General features: G+C 43.3%; 1 protein-coding gene across 1 annotated transcript in view; it reads right to left on the bottom strand.

The window, feature by feature from the left end:
• The window catches only part of LOC116793867 (fibronectin type-III domain-containing protein 3a-like), a 40,604-nt gene that overhangs the window by 4,207 nt on the left and 13,597 nt on the right, over positions 1–22,800 (bottom strand). The window contains exons 3-24 of the mRNA XM_032702052.1: positions 19,128–19,255; positions 15,128–15,203; positions 14,208–14,284; positions 12,384–12,612; positions 10,980–11,252; positions 10,045–10,100; positions 8,748–8,902; positions 8,423–8,482; positions 7,062–7,200; positions 6,414–6,467; positions 5,591–5,712; positions 5,333–5,507; positions 5,028–5,114; positions 4,609–4,747; positions 4,063–4,131; positions 3,643–3,761; positions 3,434–3,539; positions 2,737–2,912; positions 2,085–2,198; positions 1,405–1,554; positions 790–1,070; positions 67–279 (exon numbers count right to left, since the gene is read on the bottom strand). Coding sequence (XP_032557943.1) covers positions 67–279; positions 790–1,070; positions 1,405–1,554; positions 2,085–2,198; positions 2,737–2,912; positions 3,434–3,539; positions 3,643–3,761; positions 4,063–4,131; positions 4,609–4,747; positions 5,028–5,114; positions 5,333–5,507; positions 5,591–5,712; positions 6,414–6,467; positions 7,062–7,200; positions 8,423–8,482; positions 8,748–8,902; positions 10,045–10,100; positions 10,980–11,252; positions 12,384–12,612; positions 14,208–14,284; positions 15,128–15,203; positions 19,128–19,223 — 2,966 coding nt within the window. The 5' untranslated portion in view covers positions 19,224–19,255. The remainder of the gene's footprint in view (positions 1–66; positions 280–789; positions 1,071–1,404; positions 1,555–2,084; positions 2,199–2,736; positions 2,913–3,433; positions 3,540–3,642; positions 3,762–4,062; positions 4,132–4,608; positions 4,748–5,027; positions 5,115–5,332; positions 5,508–5,590; positions 5,713–6,413; positions 6,468–7,061; positions 7,201–8,422; positions 8,483–8,747; positions 8,903–10,044; positions 10,101–10,979; positions 11,253–12,383; positions 12,613–14,207; positions 14,285–15,127; positions 15,204–19,127; positions 19,256–22,800) is intronic.

Genomic DNA, 22,800 nt, shown 5'->3' with positions numbered 1-22,800 from the left:
CAGAAGGGAAAATACCTAAAATACCTTAAAAGCTTGACATGAAGTAGTAAATCAACAAGAACTTACCTGCCAAACCTGTCCTCCATCTGCAAGTTGAACTGTGTAGGGTTGGTAATTAAAGCTCTGCTGGGCCCTTCTCCCCATTTGAGTTTAAGGCTCTGGTAGCTGAAGACCACACATTCCAGATGAGGAGGGTCAGGAGGTAGTGGTTTGGTTTTGGCTTTCATGGAATGACTGAAAGGACCAACTCCAAGGCTGTTTATGGCCTGTATTCTGATTCTGGGAATGGGAGAGAGCAGTGAGGTGGTCAGGAAAAATGCTGGGTAATAAAGCAAGAGTTAAAAGGTACAGAATATAACTGCATCCAATAAAGCAATTAAAATGCAGTCAGAAATTAAAACTGCAGACCCCTAATCTGAACTCAGCTTTAACCAAGTCTGAACACGTGACACAGGAACACTTATTCACCTGTCCATCCATCCTCCTTTGGCCACACACCTGATCATCCCTTTATATGCTTCACACTGAAAAATTCTAACCCCAGAAATCTCAGAACTAGGCCTCAGCTTTGAGACAGAATGTGAATTTAACACCACAATCTAACTCCTGCCAATATCATGCTTTGAGTCTGGACAGGACAATTTTGGGGTGATTTTTTGGGGTTGCAGGGTGAATTAGGCAAATAGTCCATCAGCTGAATGAAAAACTGCTCTAAAAATTTACACCACTACCCTCAAAGCTATTATTTTAAATCCTACCAGCGTGGTTTCAAAATAAACCAGTTATTACCTGTACAGAGTGTCAGGCAGCAGATTCTCCAGGACATGAGTTGTGTTCCTCCCCACGGTGACCAGCTGCTTTTCCCCATACTCTATGTTGTACCCTGTGATCTCAGCCCCGTGGCAGCAGGGCTCTTCCCACTGGATTGCAAGGCACGTGGAGAAGGGAGCAGAGATCTCCATCTGCTCCTCCTCCAGGAGGTGCAGCACGGCCACGGCTGCGGGCACTGATGGTGGGGTGGTCACCACGCTGGTCTCCCCAAAGAGCCCCACTCCAGCCACATTCACAGCCTGAAAAACACACCAGGGACAGTTCACCAAAGCTCTTTTCTACCCAGGCAGTCACATCATCACACCCTTCCATGTGTTCTTAAAGCAGCATGGAAGAGAAAAGAAAATCTCCCAAACAAAATGGAAACACAGTAAAGTGTCTGGATTTCATGGCACACTGGGTCTGACCTCTCTTCTAGATACAGGGAATTAGGAGGGACTGGGGGAGAAGGGGCAGTATTTTTCCAGTTACCTCCTAGGTGACAGCACATGACTTTATTCCTCTCTAGCTGGTTTTTCTCCAAACTGCAAGAACTCGATGGTGTGCTCAGTGACAGCAAAGGGCTTTTCCTACCTGCACCCTGCAGTAATAGGTGGTTGCAGGTGTGAGCCCTTTGACTTCATAGCTCTGGCAAGGGCCAGTGTAGATGATGTGCATGGATCCTTCCACCTGGCCCCAGTCCAGCCTGTATTCCATGATTTCTGCACCGTTGCACGCCGGGCTCTGTGGGGTTAGAGGAGAAATTCAGTTCAGCTGTTGCACTTACACACTCACCACACAGATGGGATCTACTGCTACACTGAGCAGAGACACAGAACTGTTAAGGTTGGAAAACACCTCCAAGATCACCAAGTCCAACATTTGGAAGCACTGGGATTGAAACCTGAGGTCTCTTCCCGGGGATTTTAAGTTCAGCTTGTTAAAAGGTGACACGTGGCTGTAACACCATCACAGTTCAGACCACAGTTTTCATTCACTCCCAGTCTCTCACCAATTAGATGAACTAATTTATTACATATTAGTTATCATAACATGAGGAGGATTAAATGTCACCCAATTTGTCCAGTTAAGAATGAAATTAGTAACTCAAATCAAGTTTACAAACCCAACATAAACATCTATAAAGAACTGGGCTTAAAATATTCCAGCTCTACATATATTATTTGTCCCATTTCTGTGTACCACACATATGTCACTACAACTCTAAAAGCCAAACACCAATCTGGGGGTTACTGAGAGCCATCAACACCTACCTCCCAGGAAACCACAGCACAAGTTGCACTCTTACAGGTTATCAGGGGTTTGCAGCACTGCTCGGGGGGGCCCGGAGCAGTGGAGAGCTCTGCCTTGTCAGAGTAGGGGCCAAACTGCAGGGAAACACAACTGCATGAACACAGCAACAGCACCAGAGCAGGAACTGATGTGCAAGTGAAGAAAACAAACCATTTTTAACTTGACAGAGCAATAGATAGCAGAGCCCAGTGTTCAGTTCCACAGCATCACTGAAGATCCCTTGCAGGTAGTTTACTCTAAGCTGGCCCCATTCCCACAGAAATCTGAGATCCTCCCACTCTAGGGTTGTGTAACTCCTCCCTCCCCCAGCCAGGATCTGGCTTCCAGAACCAGCTGAGGACTGTTTCACAAAGACTTTTATGCAACCAACATTTCTCCCACCCTTTTTTCCAACCTGGCATGGCTTGCACACACCCCTCTCCACACAATGCTGTTCCCACACCACCAGCTGCAGAGTGTGAGCTCACTGGAACACATCAAACAATTTCTTAAGGCATTATTAAGTGGTTCTTCACACAACACAAGCTACAAAATATCCTCAGACTTCTCCAGCAGCATCATCATTGCACACTCTGGTGAAGAACAGATGAGATGTGGTTTGGCAGTGGTTACCCCGACTTTATTCCCTGCCCGGATCCAGAAGCAGTAGGTTCTCCCTGGAAGCAGGTTGGTCACTACATACTCAGCTGCTGGGCCCTGATACACAACCCTGTGTTCATCCTGTTCAGAGTTTGCCATCTCCAGAATATATTCTGTAATGTCAGAACCTCCATCTATGGCTGGGGGGCCTAGGAAACAAAAACAGATTGTTTTTTCCAGTATTAATTGCTAAATTCTAGAAGCTAGGGCAAGTTTTCATCATATATCTAAGCAGAAACACTTAATGGAGCTTGCTTTTCCCCCCAGATATTGATAGTTTAAGATGGCCCTCATCAGGTTTTTTCCCCAGGTATTTTCCCTGTTTTCTTCATCAAACAGTGTATCTTTGATTATCTCCTTTACTGAGGTAACAATAAGAAGAGCTGATTTTTAAATTGCCAAACAGGGGTCAGCCATGGGCAGGCAGGAAGATTTCTCACTGGCAAATATTTATTTCTGCATTAGTGTCACTGCATCACCCAATCAGAGGCAGTCTTCTTAAAAAAAAAAAACCAACACAAATCCCCCCCCCTCGACCTAAAAACCACCTGAGGGCACAGCCCGCATCTCGATATTTCTATTTTTACTTTCTTCCCTAAGAAGTTCTACAGACTGTGTCTATTTGGACAGTTAAAATCAGAGAAGCATTTTGCTCAAGCACTGTGCTCACCCCACTGCAGAGGGATTTCCTTGGGCTTGGCTTTGCCTGCCAGGGCTGGAGCAGGACAGGGGCCGGGGGGAACCGCCGACGTCGTGACCGTCGTGACATCGGAGGCCTGGCAGTGGGACATGTTAGTTTAGAGCAGGAACACAAAAACATTTCACTAAAACATAACCAGAAATGGCTTCCAGACGCCCAGTTATTGTGATTTTGCTCACCTGGCTTTCCCCACCTTTACTGACACAAGACACTCGGAGTCTGTAGGAGGTGCCAGGCCTGAGGTGGTCACACACGTGCTCCCTCTGGGCCCCGCTGTAGACCATGTCCCACTTCCCTCCTGAGCAAAGAAATGAAACACTTTGCACTTCAAAACCTCTGCAAAATCCCACGTGAAAATTCTCTCACAATTAACGACAGTCAAGCCACAGAATCAATTTTAAATGACTGATGGCCCAGAGAACATGCACGATGTGTTACAACTGCCTGCTCGAGCAACGAGGAAAGATTTATTCAGGTTGGAAAAGATCTCCAAGACCATCAAGTCTAAGCCATGTGCCCAAGTTTCACATCTACATGTGATTTAAATACCTCCAGGGGTGGAGACTCAGTACATTCAGTACTCAAAGGTGATCCCTTACCAGCTGATCCTTCTGAGATTTCCAAAAAGTATTTAGAGATGTCTGATCCTCCGTTATCTTTGGGGGGTTCTGAAAGAAACCAACATCTTAAATCATGGGAGATTTTAAAATCAGCCATTATTTTGTTATCAGCTTGTTGAGAGAACATACTCACTGACTGTAGAATACATTCAAATAGAAAACTCCAACAGAAACAGAAACCAGCGTTGTTAATTATTCACAACATGTTTTTCAGAGCAACTTTTTTTCCTATTATTAATCATGATTATGCCAGGAAGAGTAACTAGGAAAATAGTGCCAATTACAGGTATCAGCACTTACTTTTTAAGAACACATGAGACTTCTCTAAAATGAATGAAGAAAACCATCATTTTTGTACTACAGCCCCCAAATAAACCATTTTTTGGCAATGCTGAGTATTTCTCCTGCAATAATAGTATCTGCAGGAATGAATAAATAGCCTGAGTTCCTCTCTGATTTCATCTGCACCCGAGGTACTGTACATACACAGTTCAGTGCAGCACTGGAATACCAAAAGGCACCTACCCCACACAACTTTCACACTGTGGGAGTGGATCTTGCCCTTTACAACTGGTTTACTCGGGGGTCCAGGTTTGTCAGGATTGGTGCTGTGTTCCACCACCTCACTGGGACTGCTTTTTCCTTCACTGTTGTAGGCAAAGAGCTGTTTCAGGAGTGAAAAGAATAACTTCTTTATTTAATGACAGTAGTATCTATTAACAACATAAAATGACAGTAATATACTGCTGATTTACAAAATTCTTCTACTGAAAAAAAAAACCAAAATAAAGACAACAATTTCAGAGAAAAAAGAACTAGCTAGTGCAGAAAATCTAATTTGTTTTAGGATTTTGCAAAAACCTGCTGTCTCAATACAAAGTGTCTGAGCTGTATGAAAATGCCAAACCCAGAAAAGCATCATTAAATCAGAATAAAATACAAACCCTGAACTTATAGGATGTGCTCCTCCTAAGGTTTCTTAAAGTGCATGAGAGCTCATCTCCGTTGTACTGGGGCTGGAATCCATAACCCTGGGAAGGAGGGAAAACAAGGACAAACACAGTCACTCCTTTTTAAGATAGAACAAAAAACCAGAGCAGGTCCATCACGATTTTTTAGCTTGAACTTCATCTCTTTATCATGAATTACGTGAAAGACTTGGCAATTCAAAGGTAAAACAGAGTTAATTTTTTATTTCAGCACCACGGAGGATCAAGTATTTTACACGTGCAACAACCTCAGCACTTACAGAACCTTCCTCTTCCATGTCCAAGGTGTAAGTGAGGGAGTCATCTGAGGACACCCCGGGGGGTGGGATCCACCTCAGGGCCATCCAGGTCACTCCTGCTTCCAGCAGCACCGGGGGGGCTGGGGCTGGGGGCACCATCCCGGCCGTGTAGTACGACACCGGCTCGCTGAACCCACTGGGGAGGGATTGCACACAACATCACCAACAGCACAGGGGGCTGAGGAGGAAACAAATGATATCACGTATTTGGGTCGTTACCTCATTCCAATATCATTTTTAGCAGCCAATCTCAGCGAGTATCTTGTGGAGGGAGAGAGTTTGGTGAGTTTGTACTGCTTCAGGTGCCCGTAGTAACACTCCTTGAAGGGGCCACTCTTCCCCTGAAAAAATGAGAACCAGAGTCACTTCTTGCACTGGGACTGCAGGAACCCCACCAAGGGTCTGTCTCATCCCTGCCAAGGTCACCCTCTTCACTCTAAATCTCCTAAATCACAGCATTCCACACTGGTTTGGGTTGGAAGGGACCTTAAAGCCCATCTCGTTCCACCCCCTGCCATGGGCAGGGACACCTTCCACCAGAAATGTCATTTCATCATTTAATAATAATGAAAAAAAACCCAAGTAAACCTAAAGAATGCAAAATCTAATGTCAACATGGTCATACTGAATATGCTGATGGTCATTCTGAGTGTTCTTGAGAATAAACCACATTTGGATTGAGGTATCTGTTTATTTTGAATACTGTAGATTTGACAAAATAAACAACTGCAGTTGAAAACAAAGCCTATTTTTGACATTTTTTATCCCTTTGAATACATCTCAGTATGAAGGCCAAAATCTGAGGGATATCTGTGACAGCTCCCAGATGCTCATCCATTTAAAGAGAGCACAGGAATTAATGATGCTCTGAAAGACAACTGAGGTAGTTTTACACTGTCCCCTCACACTGATCATTTGTCCCTTTAAACTGCCTGAACAGTTGCACTCAAAATAGCTGCTGTACCTAAGCAAAGAGTATTTTTAAATATAATTGCTCTACAGATGTCATTATGATTTTTTTTGGTACTAGAAAAGGTCTTACCTCATCCCATTCTAAAAGAAAATTAGTTATTTTGGAGCCATTGTCATTTGAGGACTGAAAATAAAGAAACAAAGAAAAAAGAGTTAAAATCAAATGGTTGTACTTTTATAAATATTTTTACACATTAAACCAACATTTTAACAATTGAATACAATATACTCCAACTGCCTTTTAAAACAAGGCTCGGGGCTGCTGTGCTACTTCTATTAATTCTGAGAGTTTGGAATATTAACTTATGAATAGTTCTTTTTTATGAATAAAGCAAGTTATATTCTTAGAACTTGTTTCCTTGTGTCTTGCACTGAGTGCTCACCAACTGAGTAACATTAGCTGGTCAGGATAACTAAAGGAATATTAAGTTATATCTATTTATCATGTAGGAACCCAAGCAAAAACAGTTGCCAGTTGAGAACTTTCCTACAGAACAGTTCATAAGAGATCTGCCACCAACTCTGCCACACTAAAGCTGCTGGCAAGAAACTCAGTAAACACTGAAAGAGGAAGAAAATAATGATTTCATTATCAGTCTTAACTGAGCAACTTAAGAGGCAACACCTAAAGTACACACTAAATTACTGACCAAGCTAATTTAAACATACTATACATGAATCCAGCAGATCCCACTGCACACCCAGCTCTGCTTCTCACCTTCCACTGCAAACTCAGGCTGTTTTTGGTTCTGTTAATCAGCTTTGGGGCAGCAGGACAGTCTGGCTCACAGCTCTCTGTAGTGAAGCTCACCAACTCTGAAATGGATTCCTTGATGGAACTGCTGGTTGCTGAAACTCTGAACAAAGGAGAATTAATGATGTTGCTGTTGCATGAGCACCTGGGAATTCCAGGAGAGAGCTTTTGGCTTCAGAAATGCATTTAATCCCAAGCAGGGGCTGCAGGGGGTTTGCACACAGAGCAGGGATGGGATGACACCAGGATCACACCTGCTGATCCCAGACAGAGCAGGGATGGGATCACACTGGGATCACACCTGCTGATCCTGCAGACTCCATTTGTCATCTTCATTTACTTTACAGTCACTCTATGTCACAGTGGACATATTTTAGTGCTGAAATACACGTGGGATGCAGGATGAAAACTGCAGGTGTTCCCAAATGGTAACAGAATCCCTGACTGGAAATGAGCCTTTTACTAGAAAGGCCTTGAGATTCAAATACAGCCAATACTTGTGCACGAGTACAGACACTAAAATGGGCTGAATCAGCTGCTCAGGCCATAAAATTGTGCTTTTTAGAGTAATTGTTTAATCTCTACAAGATCTGTGCTCATTTCTGTGTGTTTAGTTGGCCTGTACGGAAAACAACCCCCCCAAACCACACATCCTCTGTGCAAGTGGAGCTGTGCTGAGTATTCCACACACTCACAACATTTCTGCAGCTTAAGAACAGGACTTTGCTTCAGCAAATCTCAAGGCTGCTCTCCTCCTGTGCCCCAGCACTGACTTCACACGTTCCCTGGCTTGTTTAACCAGCTGGGCTCTCCCTGACCAGTCCCACACCTCCCTCAGCATTATTTACTGTGTGGCAATTCTCGAACGTCAGGTCTCGTTCCCTGGTCACATCTGACTTCCCCCTTCAGCCAGTTCCCCATTCCCTCCTTGCACTGCTGCACTTCACACAAGCTACTCTGCAAATCAAGCTGACAAGTCAGACTTTCAGATCCAATTTCAAGGCTAAGTAATTTCATTTACCACTGCCTTCAGCCTACAACAACAGCCTCACTCCGTCCAATCTTCTTCTAAAGATAGAGAATAACACGGAAAAACTTAAAGTTTGTATTTGAGAAACACAGAGAAAATGGTAAGGAGGAAAATGAGGTGATACTGTAATGAAATTAGAAGGGAAGTGGGAACTTAGACAGCAAAACCAGTGTCTACAGCCATGGTGTTTTATCAGAGTGTTCCTCGAACTGTTTGGATCACACCTTTTTTTCCATGAAGCCACAGTAATTCTGTAATTCCCCCAGCATTAATTATTTCCGTCCCAGCAGCATACCTGGCATGATAATCAGTTGCTGGTCTGAGATCAGGAAGTGTAATTGTTAATTCCTCCCCACTGTGAAAAGGGAAAAACAAACAAAAAGCAGAGTTACAGCTCCTCCTTAAACCTTCGAGGCTCAAAGCTCATTGAAAAGCAAAACCACGTAGAGCACATTTAATTTTCCCACTGTCCACGTAACTCTTTAGTGATATTACTTAAAATTTATTTCATGTGAAGTAGGAAGGTCTGCAAGTCAACAAACAGCTCCTGATAGAGAGATTGCTGATTGGTTAATGGTTTAAACATGGCAATTGTGCTTAAAGGAAGAAACTAAACTTACACATAGACAGATTTAAATTTTCCATTTTTACCACTGTTGGATATTGCTACTTCAAATGTAAATGCTGCTGGACTATGACTATGGCTCTCTCCATTCTGTGAACTAACTGGGAGATTCCAGGACAGAACGGCTGATCTTGCTTGTATATCAGAAACCTATTAAAAGCATAAATAATGCAAGTAAGTTTGCTTTCTGCAAGAAAAGGTTTGTTAGTCAACAACATGGTGTGGCTAGTCTGCCTATGAAGCTCCTCACTGGAGGAATTCTTTACCTTTGTAGTGGAAATATCGAGGCATTATTTGAATTTCAATTATTTCCTCTTTTCAGTTCTAAACCAGCACAGTATAAAGGCTTTCCCTTCCAAACAAGACAGACACATCACACTGGCTCGGGGCAGGGAGAGAAAAATTCCTGTGTCACTGTTTGCATCACTCATTTGGAGCAAATCTCAGCTGTGGAGTCTTGGACACTGCCACCAGATCAGTGCTCAGGCACAGACACCTCATTTTCTTACAACTCCCTCACGTAACATTCAACCACCAAGCCAAGGGACAGCAAGAGGCTCTGATTTTGAGACTGAAATTTCTTGACTAATTTTTTTTTTGCTGCTGGATTCCCACACTCCAAATTCCCTCTGACAAAGGCAGCACAGCCCTCTGGTAGCATTAAATACAGATGGCAGAAGCAGCAATGAAAAAATAATAGTGTAACAAAAACCCCTCAAAAACTGGTGTGAAGGAACATAGCCTATGTTTGCTGTATAGATAATGCAGAGAAGAGCTCAGTAAACATGCTCAAGATCAAAACCAGACATTTAAATTAACCTCACCAGACTCCAGCTTCCTAAGTAAGTCTGTACATGCTCAAATATTTGCTCCAATTTCTCTATATAATATAAAAAGAGGATCTATTTTTGTCAATTTTATTCCCAGTATTCTAAAATCCTCTATGCTGAGCAAAGGATGGTTCCAAGAGTGGACAGACTTGCAATAGTTTACCAGGCCCTTGGTCTGCAAGGCACTAAAGCCTTGAATACACTAGAAAACTTCAACAGTGGGATACTCTGGGATTAAAGACTGGGAAACTGAGTCAGACAGTTTCAGAGAACTGAGAAATAGTGAATTTCCACAGTGTGGCTGCTCTTTCCCAGCTATGAACTCTGACAACTCAACTATATTTATTTTCTCTATTTAAAAAATAAACCATTAAGAACAAAGAAAAAGGGATCAATAAGACACAAGTTATTTTATACAAAGCACATCCACGGAAAATAATGGGATTTAAGGGTAATACTTACGACTGGTTTGCCAATGCTTAAGTGAGTATCACATTTCTTGGATTCTGTGTCAGATTCTGAAATTTAAATGCAAACCAGATTAATCTCAAACCCTGAGAGCAAGCCAGGCTGTTACCAAAAGGCCACCACGAGATGGAGTTGGCCTCATTAGGACTTTAACAATGGTACTTATTGTGCAAAGTTCATTTCCCCTGTTTGTTTTGGCTGCGTGAGGGGGAGAAACACGAACTGTCCAAAACTAACAGTGTTACAAAAACCCTTTTAGTACATCCTGCACAAAGGGGATCTTTTCCTAATCTGAGCGTAAAGGAGTTTTCTTTGACAACAGAAAAAGATTCCTCTGAAAATGAAAGGTGTTAAAAAAATGACAACAGAGATCTTATCTCTGCTTTTTGTGCTTTCCTGGAATTCCTACGGCAAAACAATCACAATCTGGAAGAATCCTGACACTGTCTCAAACCAACAGCAAAGACAACCATACTTGCACAAGGTATTTTAGCAGCCAAAGCTGAAATTACAACTGATCAGTCAGCAGCCTGTGCAGATACTGCTCAAATCTTCTTATGTTTTGAAGTATTAAATAGCATCTACTCGGCCAAAAAGTACCACAAAGAATGACACCACAAATCTTAAGTACCTACAGGTCCTTCCTCACTGGGAGTATTGATCAGTCCCGGTCACAAATGGCAGGGAAGTAAAAAGGTTTAAAATTCAATTTTCCTCGGGACTTATTTGATAAATCTCAAATGAAGAAACTTGATATCACTATTATTTGTAGAGCAAAAAAAAATCTAAATGTAGTGAAAAGCGTTTTGGGCTTTCCCTAATACTGCACAGCCAAAGAAATTTATAAATTTAAGAGCTTATTTTGCAATGAACTTATAGACTTGTTAGAAAAGAATTCAGATTTCTTTTCCCCTTTCAGTGCAACCTACCTCCCATCTCTGCCTCTGGACTGCCCTTTGTTTTTCCTATCTGCTTCTGCTTTAGTGCTCCTCCTGCCCCTTGCTGTCCCTTCCCATTCCCATTGGGAATTGTGGCATTGGAAGAATTAACAACTTTGTGTGGTGAGGAGGGAGGACTGTTCAGTTTATTGTTGGTGTGACCACTGGCTTGTCTGTCTTTTAGTCTCTTCTTCAGGTGTTCCTGCATTTTGAGACTCCTTTCGTCCCGCTGGATGAAGTTTGTCCTTCCATGGGAACGAGGTTCTAAAAGGGAAGGAGAAATTAATTCACTCTTCAGTATCATTTACTTCACATCTGACAAACACTCTGGAAGCTGGAAGAATCACTACAGTAAAACCAGAAGTTGAACCCCTCAGGAACTTCCCTGTGCTCTGTCAGTCTGGAGGGGCAGGGATTTTTGAGGTCTTTTTAAACTGAATTCCTCAGGCCTTTCTCCCATCAGCTGCTCCACATCCTGCCTTACAGCTGCTTTTCTTCCCTGCTACAGACCCATTTGCAAAAAAATAAGCAAATTTAGGACCCAAACTAACTTTTTTAAAACACAGCTTGGGGGCTACTGGGTATTTTACCCTAGACATGAGTCAAAACACCTTAATTATCAATTTAAGCTTGAGAGAGAGTGAATGGTCTTACATAGTTTAATTTCTTTCTGTTTTAACTCTTGATCATTTAATAAGGTATATAATAACTCTGAAGTGTGTAAAAGTTTGATTTAATTCAGCATGACCCCAGTCTTTCACTGAGATATTGATTCATTCAGTTTTTAAACACAGAGTGGACTTGCACCTCCCTCTCCAACATGGATAACTATGTTTTATGGTTTATAGATAGTATTTTTATTCTCTTTTTAGTCATATTTGGACTCAAAAAAATATGTTCATGTATCAAATTAAACACATTTTCAAGCCAAGGCTGTGACAAAACACAGCAGTTTTGGAGAGCACAGTTTTAGGGAGACGTAGAAGCCACCACTGTGGGACTTACAGCACCAAAAGCTGGGATCTGTGGAAAACACACAGGATCACAACACTTCCCAGGCACTGCCTTTGCATTAAAGATGTAAAAATGGAAGAGCAGCAGATTGAAGGTTTATACAACCCCACTTTGCACTTGCTGAGTGCAGACCAGGCTCCTACACAGCCACCCCCCAGGGCTGCTTCAACACCCCTGCTCTGCCAACGGCCCCAAACCCACGGACAGAGCCCTGGACAGAGCCAGGGACAGGCCCTGTCCCACCTGGCTACCTCCCAGGTGTTCCCTGTGCAGCCCCTGTCCCACCTGGCTGCCTCCCTGTCCCACCTGGCTGCCTCCCAGGTGTTCCCTGTGCAGCCCCTGTCCCACCTGGCTGCCCCCCAGGCGTTCCCCGGGCCTCACCTTGCTCCTGGAACACGTGTGGAGGCGGGTGCTGGTGGATGAACTGTGGGGGCAGCTCCCCGGTGCCCACCGGGGGGAACACGGGGTGGGGGGGATGCGGGAGCAGAGCGTGGGGGTGGTGCATGTAATGGGGCACGTGGGGGGGAGGGGGAGGAGGGGGATGCATGGAAGGGTGGAATTCCGAGTGGGGCACCACCACCACCTTCCGGACTCCGTTTTCTTCCACCACCTGCCACACAACGGGAGAAATCCAAAGTCAATCCAGAGACAACCTTATAAAGAAATATTTACAAGTAATAAGGAATTTCTGTGCTTGAGTCCATACCCACAACCTGCCAGGCAGGGATTTGCACCCCAAACTGAATTCCAGGGGAAACCAAGCATGTATTACTAAAAGGAAGAAGAGTTGGAGGGTCAGCTGTAACACCCCAAAGTGCTGAACAATCACAGAATCCCAGGATAGGCTGGGTGGGAAAGGACCTCGCAGCCCTCCAGTCCCACTCCCTGCCATGGGCAGGGGCACCTCCCACCAGACCAGGCTGCTCCAATCTGGCCTTGGACACTTCCAGGGATGAAACCTGTTCACCACCGAACCATTTCATCCCACTTTGGCAGAATCCAAAACAATCCCTGGACTCTTCCAGACATTGGGAACACAAAGGTAATGTCTCAACTCCTGACAGGAACAGCCTGAGTGACTAAAGCTCTGATTTAGAGTTCATTTAAAACTTGTCAATCCCTGTCACAACAACCGAGGGAAAACAAACCAACCCTCCTGGTTTCAGGTGACAGCAAACACAGAATAAATAAATGTATTTTTCAGGCTGTACTGCCAGGGCTTTGCACTCTGTTTGCACTGATGGCTCCATTTCAGAGCAATGAATTATATAATCCAGAGGATCTTTCTTCAGGGTTTGCATGAAAGTACCTACTCAGAACAGCAGAAGTCCAAAATGCAGCTGTGTGCAAAAGACACAACCCAAGAACACACAGCTACAAGGTTTCAGGCCTACTGAGAAAACTCCTGATTTTAAATATTACCAGGAAATGTCTGCAAAACCAAATTAAACTATTTGCTTTTCATTATTTCCCTTTCAAATGCATTAATTTAGAAGTAAATCAAACTGGTCATTTGAGCATCTCTGGTAACAGCTCAAATACCACACACAGGTCTGATCTGCTGTGACTTAGCAACACCCAGGAGTGGAAAATCCATGAGAATGGAAAAATAAAGCTAGGAGAGCTCAAAGCCCTGCTCATTTCACAGGCACGTGTCACTGGAATTAGTGTTTCCATCACTAACACTCCCTTCACACTCTGCTCCAACAGTGGGGTTTTGCTGGATGTTGAGGAGGTCAGGGGCAGTGAAAACTCTGATTATTTATGACTATTTAGTTATATTAAAATACAAAAACCTGCAGCCAGCTGGGACTGTTTGCATGACCCAGGCACCCACCCTCACCTTGTAAACAGGACTGATGGAAAACAAACATCTGGATCCTGTTAATGGATCAAGACAGTCAACTCAGAGTCATCTTTCTTACTAAAAGTATCTTTTACTGCCTAAGAGTATTTTAAAAAAATCCTGGAAACCTGATCAAATTTTACTCAGTGAACAGAGGTGACAGAGCCCACAATAAAGTGAAATAGTCGTTAAGTTCAATGGGAAACATAGGAGAAACACTTTTTTCCCAGCTAAGATAATCAATAAATAAGATAAATATTATTAAACCCACACAGAATATAAACCATAAATAAAAATCTATAAATTATACACAAACATGTAATGTAAAAACATGAAATAGGAGGATGAGTGAAGTTTACCTGAGATACATAACCGGGAGGCACAAATATTGGTGGCATGGAACCATTTGGTGACATCAGAGGGACATGTGCTGGACCTGGGGAGGAACAAGGGGCCACTTTTTAACAAACCAGGTTTTTCCCATCTGGAAACACCTTTTTCCAAAAGAGGGAGCTCACCCTGGGGCCTGAAACATCAGCAACTGCATCTGACTCGGCCCTGGATTATTGGCTTTATCCCAACCACCGCCCCCAGGCAGCCAACAGTGTTTGTTTCATTGCACAAAAATCAGTATAGATAATTTTAGCTCTTATTTTGTGGCAGCTAACGGTCTGTAGTAATGCAGACGGCTGGTCTAGTAACTTTTTTTTAAATTTTAAATAAGAATACATTGTTTTTCACATCAAGCCGAAAGGAAGTATTCCTGTTGTGAGATTTGATGAAAGCAGAATGGACACATTTTATATAATAACATTTGAAATGGTGAAAAATATGTCCAAAATAGAAATACTGATAAATTCAACCTGACTTACAGGAGATATTTTGCCCTGACTCAGATGTTCTGTCACTTACCCAGAAGGCAAAAAGGAATTTTCAGGCACAACTGGGAGCAGTAATTCCCCCGGCACCTGCCAAGGCTGTACCTGACAGCACAGTGAGGTCACAGGGGCTGTTAAAGTTGTTTAGATTATTGTGGATTAAATCCCATGTAAATTCATTCCCAGGATTCTGGGAAGACAAGTTATTCAAGGATCATTGCAAAAACAGCTTTTATAAATTAAAGTCTGCAGGATATGGGGGATCCTGGCAACTTCCCAGGGCTTTAACAAAAATCTGATGTATTACACTGCAAAACACATAAACCACATTTGATAGCACAGAAACAAACAGGAACTTCAGAGCCAAAATATTTGGATTCAGAACTCCAGCTTCCCTTTACCTTGAATACACTGCATGTGCCCATCTTCAGTTGTAATTGTAAATGTTTCACCTGGGTTTACCTGGACAAGAATAACCTAGAGGAAACAAAACACAAAAGAGGTGTTGGGTTTTTTAATATTTTAAGAACTATTTGGGGGGGGGAAAAGATCTCTTCCTTCTCCCCACATATGAAATTAAAACAACAAAGCTCTGGCAACCTTGGAGCAGAAAAGCAGGATGAGACACTTGTGGGCGGAATGAGATTTCTTCATACTTTGACATCAAATCACTATTTTTTTTTTTCTGATTACCACCAGAAGTGCTTCCCTTGACACACCTGAAATAATTACCTAAGCTTTTGATTTCAATTCTTTCACACTGCTTTTTCTTCTCTTACTGAAGCAACAAATGACCTGAGCTTTACTTTGCTTTTCCAGCTTTTCCCACCCCCTCTGCCCTGTATCTCCCAAAGGATCAGGTGTGGGTTTTGTGCAACTGTGCAGTTAAAGAAATACAACTAAACACAGCTCCCAGTGAGATGCTGCAGGTCCCTTTGGACATGACCACATCCATCTGCACACAAATCCATGTGGAAATCTGCCAGCCACCCCTCAGGCACCATCCTGTCCCTGTGCAGGGTGTCACAAACCATCACCTCGTCCTGCCCTGTGCACAGAACATGTTCAGTCGCAGGGAAATATTGGCAGCTGCAGTTTTATTGTAATTTTACTGTAACATGGTAAACTTCTGCAGTGAATTTTATGGTATTCTACAGGCACAGGTCTAATTCTTTAGTAAAATGAGTGTTTGGCCAGGTAAGAACTGCATTACACAGTCAAAATTCCACCCTGGTGATGGCCAGCACATAAGGAAAGGCCAGTGTAAAAACAGAAATAAAATATATTTGTTAAATTAGGTGTGAAACTCAAAAAGTCTAATCTTCTTTCCTTCAATTTTTATAAAGTATTTTTATACTATTCATGGAATAGTTGTATCAGGTAGATGGGACCTGAAGAGATTACCTGGTCACCCCATTCCTGGTAAAATGAGCTACTCATGACATTAATGAATAAATCTATCCTGTGCTGCCACATCTCCAGTGATGGAGCTCCTTAAACTCCCCAGGCACCTGCACCACACTCACCTTTCACCACCCTCATCAGTAGAGACTCAAAGGAACAAAGTGAAAAATGCCATTTAACACTGATTTTGCAGCTTCTGCATATTGGTATATTAATCTTGACTTTATTTTTTGTAACATCCCTTGTACAGGAGAACTGATGCTCCTTGTACAGGAGGATTTTCCTTTGGGTAGATGAGTTGTTTCTGGGCATAACTAAACCACCAAAACCCCCTGAAAAGGCCATTTAGTCAGTCAGCAATACTTAATGTGGTTGCAAGAGAAGGAAAGGTGGCAGAGAATACCTTTAAAAACGGTAAATTAAAACACTGGAACTTCAGCAGATCTGTCATTTCAGCATATAAGTAAATTTGACTCTAATGCTACTGGATTTCTCAGAGCAAAGAGAGAGAAGGGCTGTTAATTGTTTAAAGCAAACTGACAATAATGGGCTGGGGATCTGCCAGAGCACAAGGAACCAGGAAGAGGAGGTTTGCTGGGGATGGGATCAACCCTCCCAGCAGAGCTCACCCTCCAGGCAGGAAAGGGATCCTTGGAGGGATTCTGAGCCTCTGAATGTGGCAGATCTTCAGAGCAGGTTTCAGTGAACTCCAGTGCTCAGACCCAGCTCAGGGAACTCTCACTGAGCAAAGATCCCCAGTCAGTGGTGCACTCACAGGCTGCAGCAGCTCCAGACTGGAATTCCAGGAATGCACAGGCAATGTCTTGGAGGAATGACTCACTGTAATTAATGAAGCAAATGCAGTTCCATCCACCTTCCAAGGAGGCACATTTCCAGGAAGCTGGAGCCTCTCTAATGAGTGGAGCTGAGCCAAGTTCCACACAGGGAGTGCTGGAGCCCAGACCTGCCAACACCTCCCGGTGTCCTGTGCAGCCCCTCAGAGCCAGGGCAGCAGCACAGTGGGACACCTATTGCCAAGCACCAGGCTCTGCTTTTATCCCTTATCCACACACTTTCCACTGCTCAAGTTTTTTCAGAACAAAAAAAAAAAAAAAAAAAAAAAAAAAGACCAACCCAGAAAACTTCCAATTTTTTGCTTTATGTGACACGAAACTAATGATGAGCTGCATTCACTGCCTGAGGAGACTGGGCAAACACACAGGGTGGGTTTCTGAGAACAAATCACTGTACAAACACTTATCATAGAAATTATGTATTTATATAGATATATTTATATATTATAGAAATTACATATTTATAGAGAGAATGTCCTCTGGCAGTGAAATAATTAAAAATCACCTGCATTAACACAGATTCTAAGATTCTATTTAAACTTTAAAAATCACCTGCATTAACACAGATTCTAAGATTCTATTTAAACTTCAAACCTACTCTTCAAATGCATTTCCAAGATACAAGTCTTTTTTCTCTCCCTTTTCTACTCTCACCTGGTGGCAAACAGTCTGCTCTAGGTTCCAAAAATGTCACCTCCTCAGGGGTCATTCAGCACACACTGACCTACCCCAAGACACGTCCCACACACGGCTCTGGGACAGGGGCCAATTAGATCTACTTGATTTCTTTTCCTTCATCTCTTTTCCTCATGTAACATGAAACATGAGGTTCTGGGCAGGGGCTGAAATTTCACCTTCTAGTGCCAGGACTTCTGACATAGCTCAGAGACTCCACAGCTTTACTTATTTCCAGACACACTCACTGTACTTCCATCTCCAGAGTCTGAGGCAAAAAGACAAAAGTACTTTTTCTTTAATAAATTGAATACAACACAGGCCTCTCCTTCTTCCCATGACAAATTAAAGAATATCTCATTTCAAGTTTTCCAGCATTTATTGTCTATAAATGACCCCCAACAATTCGTGATTATTTTGTTGTACCCTGTTCAGTCTCTGTACATTCAAATATCCCAAGGGCTTCACTGTCACCATAATCATTCCATGACAGTTATCTCCTGGGAACTTTTATGCAATTTTCCCTTCTGAGTTAACCCCTGAATTCCCATTTCACTTGGTGTCAAGCACTTGAGGTGACAAACTGATCAGATTAAAGCAATGGGCAGTTTGTCCCTTGCTTCAACAAAACAGTTCTTTAACTCAGGCACAGAAATCCTTCAAATGTATGTTTTGTTATTAGAGAATCCTTGAACAGCCCAGGTTGGAAGAGACCTTGAGATTATCTGGGAAAGGGAGCCTAGAAAAGATGCACTGTTAAAGTACCAGGATGGCTGGGAGAGTTCTGAGGGCACTGCAAGTCTGTCTCCAGAGGTTGGGAAGATCCTCAGCATTTATAGCACGAGGAACTTGACTTCTACTGCCAAAGAGCAAATTCACTACAAGTTTACTGACAACTTACACAACCTTGGGCTTCAAAACTGTTTTACTTTCACTTTTGCCTGTATTTCTAATCCTCAGGTACTTCTGAAGGGTTGTATCCAATAAAACTCTAAAGTTTCAACTCAGTGCACTCAGGTTTCACCACTGCACTGTAATTATTAATGAAGACACTTAATAACAGGAAGCCAAGGTCTTTCCTTTCATTTTCCTGTAACAGACTTCTTGCCTTAGAGCCCTGCAACCACTTGCTAATCTTTATTCATTATTTCACACGAGTTTCAAAACCTTAGTGCTTTATTAAACCCATATATTACATTTTCCCTTTGATCCTTGGAGTTTGCAGTGTAATTTTAAAGCACTTCCATGTGCAGAACAAACACTCCCTTCACCCAGATGAATGCTGAGTGATTTTTTCCTCCCTGTGTTTGCACTTCTGTTGAAGTGATGACATCAGTGCTGGGAACCACATCCTTCCCTAACTCTGCAAATCAGTATCAGAGCTGGGGTTTTATGAGTCTCCTCCTCTTGTAGCCACAATCCAAGTTGTTCCCAGAGTTCCCTGGTGCACAGGACAGGATTTACTTGCCTGCTGGATGCTGTCCCCATTGACCATGTGAGGTAGAAGTGGCACTTCATTCAACAGAGGTGTGGCTTCCAAGGGGGGCGGCTGGTCGGCCATCATTTCTTGGGACCATTCATGGACACATCCACCACCTGCTCCAACAAAAACACAGGGACAACGTTACAGCCAGACCTCCTCCCCCAAATAACTCTCTCTTTCACTTGACAAATTTGGTACCAGACTCAACAGCAAAGGATCATTAGACATCAACACTCCAAAACTCTCCCCTGAAGGTTTTCACATGAACTGATTTTAATTGGACACAAAATTCACTATAAAACATCCACTTTGGCTTCATTGCACATATAAAACTTGGGCAAACTGACAGGCTTAAAGGAAGGAGGGGATGGCATGTCATAGATCCAAGTTCTTCCTTGTGGGTGGGTCCCTTCCAACTCAGAATATTCTGAGTGCATCCAAGTAGTCCAGTATTATCCTACTTTTCATTTTTAACTATTTCATTTAAGCAACACGGATCCTTCTCCCAAAATTATCTTCTTTAATTATCATGAATATTCAACTTGCCACACGAGTGCTGAAACTGGTACCTCAGTGCAGCAATTATACACTGGGGGAATTTGCATTTATGCAGCACTTTATTCCTAAATTTGCATTTACAATTCTTCTACTCCAGACCCCAAGTGTCAGGCTCAATAATGCATGTACCACATACACATTTCAGTCCCTGTAATGATCAGAAAAGCCCCCAAACTGTGTGATTTCTCCAGTGTTGCAACGTGTCCTCAATGCACAGTCTGACATGGTGAAAACCAGGCTTAAGACAACTCCAAAAAAGCATTTTGTAAGAAAGTCTTTAACTGAGTCCCATGGAGAAATGCAAAGGAAAAGTGTTGCATAGCTGTGGACTTCCAGGGAATAATCTGTAATTACAGTCAGTCAAAACACAATCCACATGGTAGGGAATTTTTGGTGTATAGTCAATCCAGCATCCATAAAAAGCACAAGATAACAGGATACAGGAAATGCTGACACTTCCTTCTCCCTTCCCATTACCTCCCATAAACCAGAAGGCAAAGTGTGGGTAGGACAGTTTATTCCTTAAAAATAAAAATCAACACCAGACTAAAAACATTCCCCCCTAAATCTGTGCATGAACCAAGTCAGGCTGTGCCAAGTCCTTGTTCAGTTCTCTACAACCTGCATGGAAAGGGAGTGTTTGGGGAAGGAAAAAGAGGAAAACCCCTGATGAACTCTGTATCTGTGGGACTGAATTTCCAGATTTGCAACAGTGAGAGAAATATCACAGCCTGACTTAGCATTTCTGCTGGTTTTAACTCGTTTTGTTCAGCAAAGGTCTGCAATAAAGCTGAGACTACAGGATTTCTCCTCTATTACCACCACAAGGTAAAGGAGCTGGTGGAATCCACTGATAAAACCCACATTCCTCCTTGTTTGCAACAGCATCTCAAAATAAGAGATACCATCACACAGCCACAAAATGCAGCACAACAAACTCCTCAAGGCTTCCCAAGAACCCAGGTCACTTCACAAACAACTTGTTTTCCAGGTCTGCTCCAGTCACAATTTTAAGAGGCCAAATACGAAGGTGCAAGAGCTGGACACGACCTCAAAGATTGAATTTCTATCAGGTTATACTTATTATATATATTTAATACACTTAACTGCCTTAGCATGTTATTTATTTCCTGAATAAAATAATCTCCTATTTGTCAGGCTTGGAACTGCCTCTGCCAAGGACACAAACACAGCTGATGGTATTTAACTATTCCACTTAAAAATTCCTGCATGGTAAAATTGAGGCAGCTTTTCCTCCTCTACACCTCTCCTATTTTTAGACGTTTAGTGGTTGTATTTAAACCTTAAGAGCCATAACAGGAATATGCTCTACACAGGCAAAATGAAAATCCTTTATTTTCTATATGCAACAGTCCCAATTTCTTTCATCTCTGAACCTCAAAGACGACAGAAATTAGTACTTAAAATAAAGGGGAAACCCCTTTACCAAAAAGCAACTCCAGCTGCATTCAAATGTTCAAGCACCCAAAATGAGCAGCTGCAGAAAAACGTGTTCTGAAACAGGTCCCAAAGCCACCTGCAATTCTAAATGAACGTTCCGAGTTTCTATCCTGAGCTTTGTTAATTAATTAATTTTCTGAGGCTTTGTCTCTAGGACAAATTGTAGAGCAGAGCCCCAACATACACGTGGGGTTTAGAACCCTCAATCTCCTGCCTGATGGCTCAGGTAGTGTTTAATTCCCATTGACACCTCCACACACATTCTGCTTAGTGCTGTGATTTCATTTTTCAGACGAGGAACTTAACACTTGGAGTATCAGGAAACAACTGTTTTTATACAGTTAATGACAAAAACCAAAAATAGCAAATTTTGTGTCTTGGCAGGAATCTCCACGTGGGCAGAGAAAATAGAAGTACTGACACAAATGAAACCATTTTCAGAACTTCTGGGCAGTTCCACCTGGCTCAGGACGTTGATATTTCCCTGTGCAGCTGGGCTGGGGTGGCTGCAAGCGGCAGAACACTGAGGACAAAAGAGGAATGCCCTGAGAGGTTGGAAAAAAATGAGTTATTTTGGTTTTACAGCACTGCTTCATTCCTCCAACATACTGATAAGAACAGCAAAGACACTGCTGCCCTCAGAGGGAGCCCAGGGAAGGAGGGGGGGACTCCACCCCTCCCCACTTCAACAGGTAACACTTTTCCAGGGAAATAGAACACGATCCAAACAGATTTACCTCCCCAAAGGCTCCATTTCGCTGGAGGAAGTAGGTGGTATTGGGGTAAATAAAAAGAGAATTCCTGAAAAGTTATTACATAGTCAGCACAATTTCCTGCAAAACATAACAAAGACAGGGCTCTATCTTGAAAAGCCATTTCCCAATACCCTCCCACAGCTTGGAGCAGGGAATCCAGCCCTGCCTCACAGCCCTCAGGCACAGGGAAAGGCTGATCCCACAGAAAAGGTGGAGGACAATCACTGCCTGGGCAAGGAGATTGCAGGATCCTGAACTCACCTCCAACCACAATCCCACAAAATCATTCCAGGATGGTTTGAGTTGGAAGGGACCTTGAAGCCCATCCAGGGATTGGGTGTCCAAGCCATGGTCAGGGACACCTTCCACTAGCCCAGGTTGCTCCAAGCCCCGTCCAACCTGGCCTTGGACATTTCCAGGGATGGGGCAGCCACAGCTTCTCTGGGTAACCTGTGCCAGAGCCTCACCATCCTCACAGCCAAGCATTCCTTCCCAATATCCATCTAACCCTGCCCTCTGGCAGTTTGAAGCCATTCCCCGTGTCCTGTCCCTCCATCCCTTGTCCCCAGTCCCTCTCCAGCTCTCCTGGAGCCCCTTTAGGCACTGGAAGGGGCTCTCAGCTCTCCCTGGAGCCTTCCCTTCTCCAGGGGAACCCCCCCAGCTCTCCCAGCCTGGCTCCAGAGCAGAGGGGCTCCAGCCCTGGCAGCATCTCCGTGACCTCCTCTGGACTCTCTCCAGCAGCTCCACGTCCTTGTGCTGCTGTTCCCAGGGCTGGAGGCAGCTCTGCAGGGGGGTCTCAGCTGAGGGGGCAGAGGGGTAGAATCCCCCCCTGCCCTGCTGCCCACGATCCCTGTGGGATCAGTCCAGGGCACGGGGGGTTCTGA

The sequence above is a fragment of the Chiroxiphia lanceolata genome, chromosome 14 (assembly GCF_009829145.1).
Source record: "Chiroxiphia lanceolata isolate bChiLan1 chromosome 14, bChiLan1.pri, whole genome shotgun sequence".
NCBI classification, from domain to species: Eukaryota; Metazoa; Chordata; class Aves; order Passeriformes; family Pipridae; genus Chiroxiphia; species Chiroxiphia lanceolata.
The sequence above is the reverse complement of the archived record's forward strand: the minus strand, read 5'-3'. Positions and strand labels throughout refer to the sequence as shown.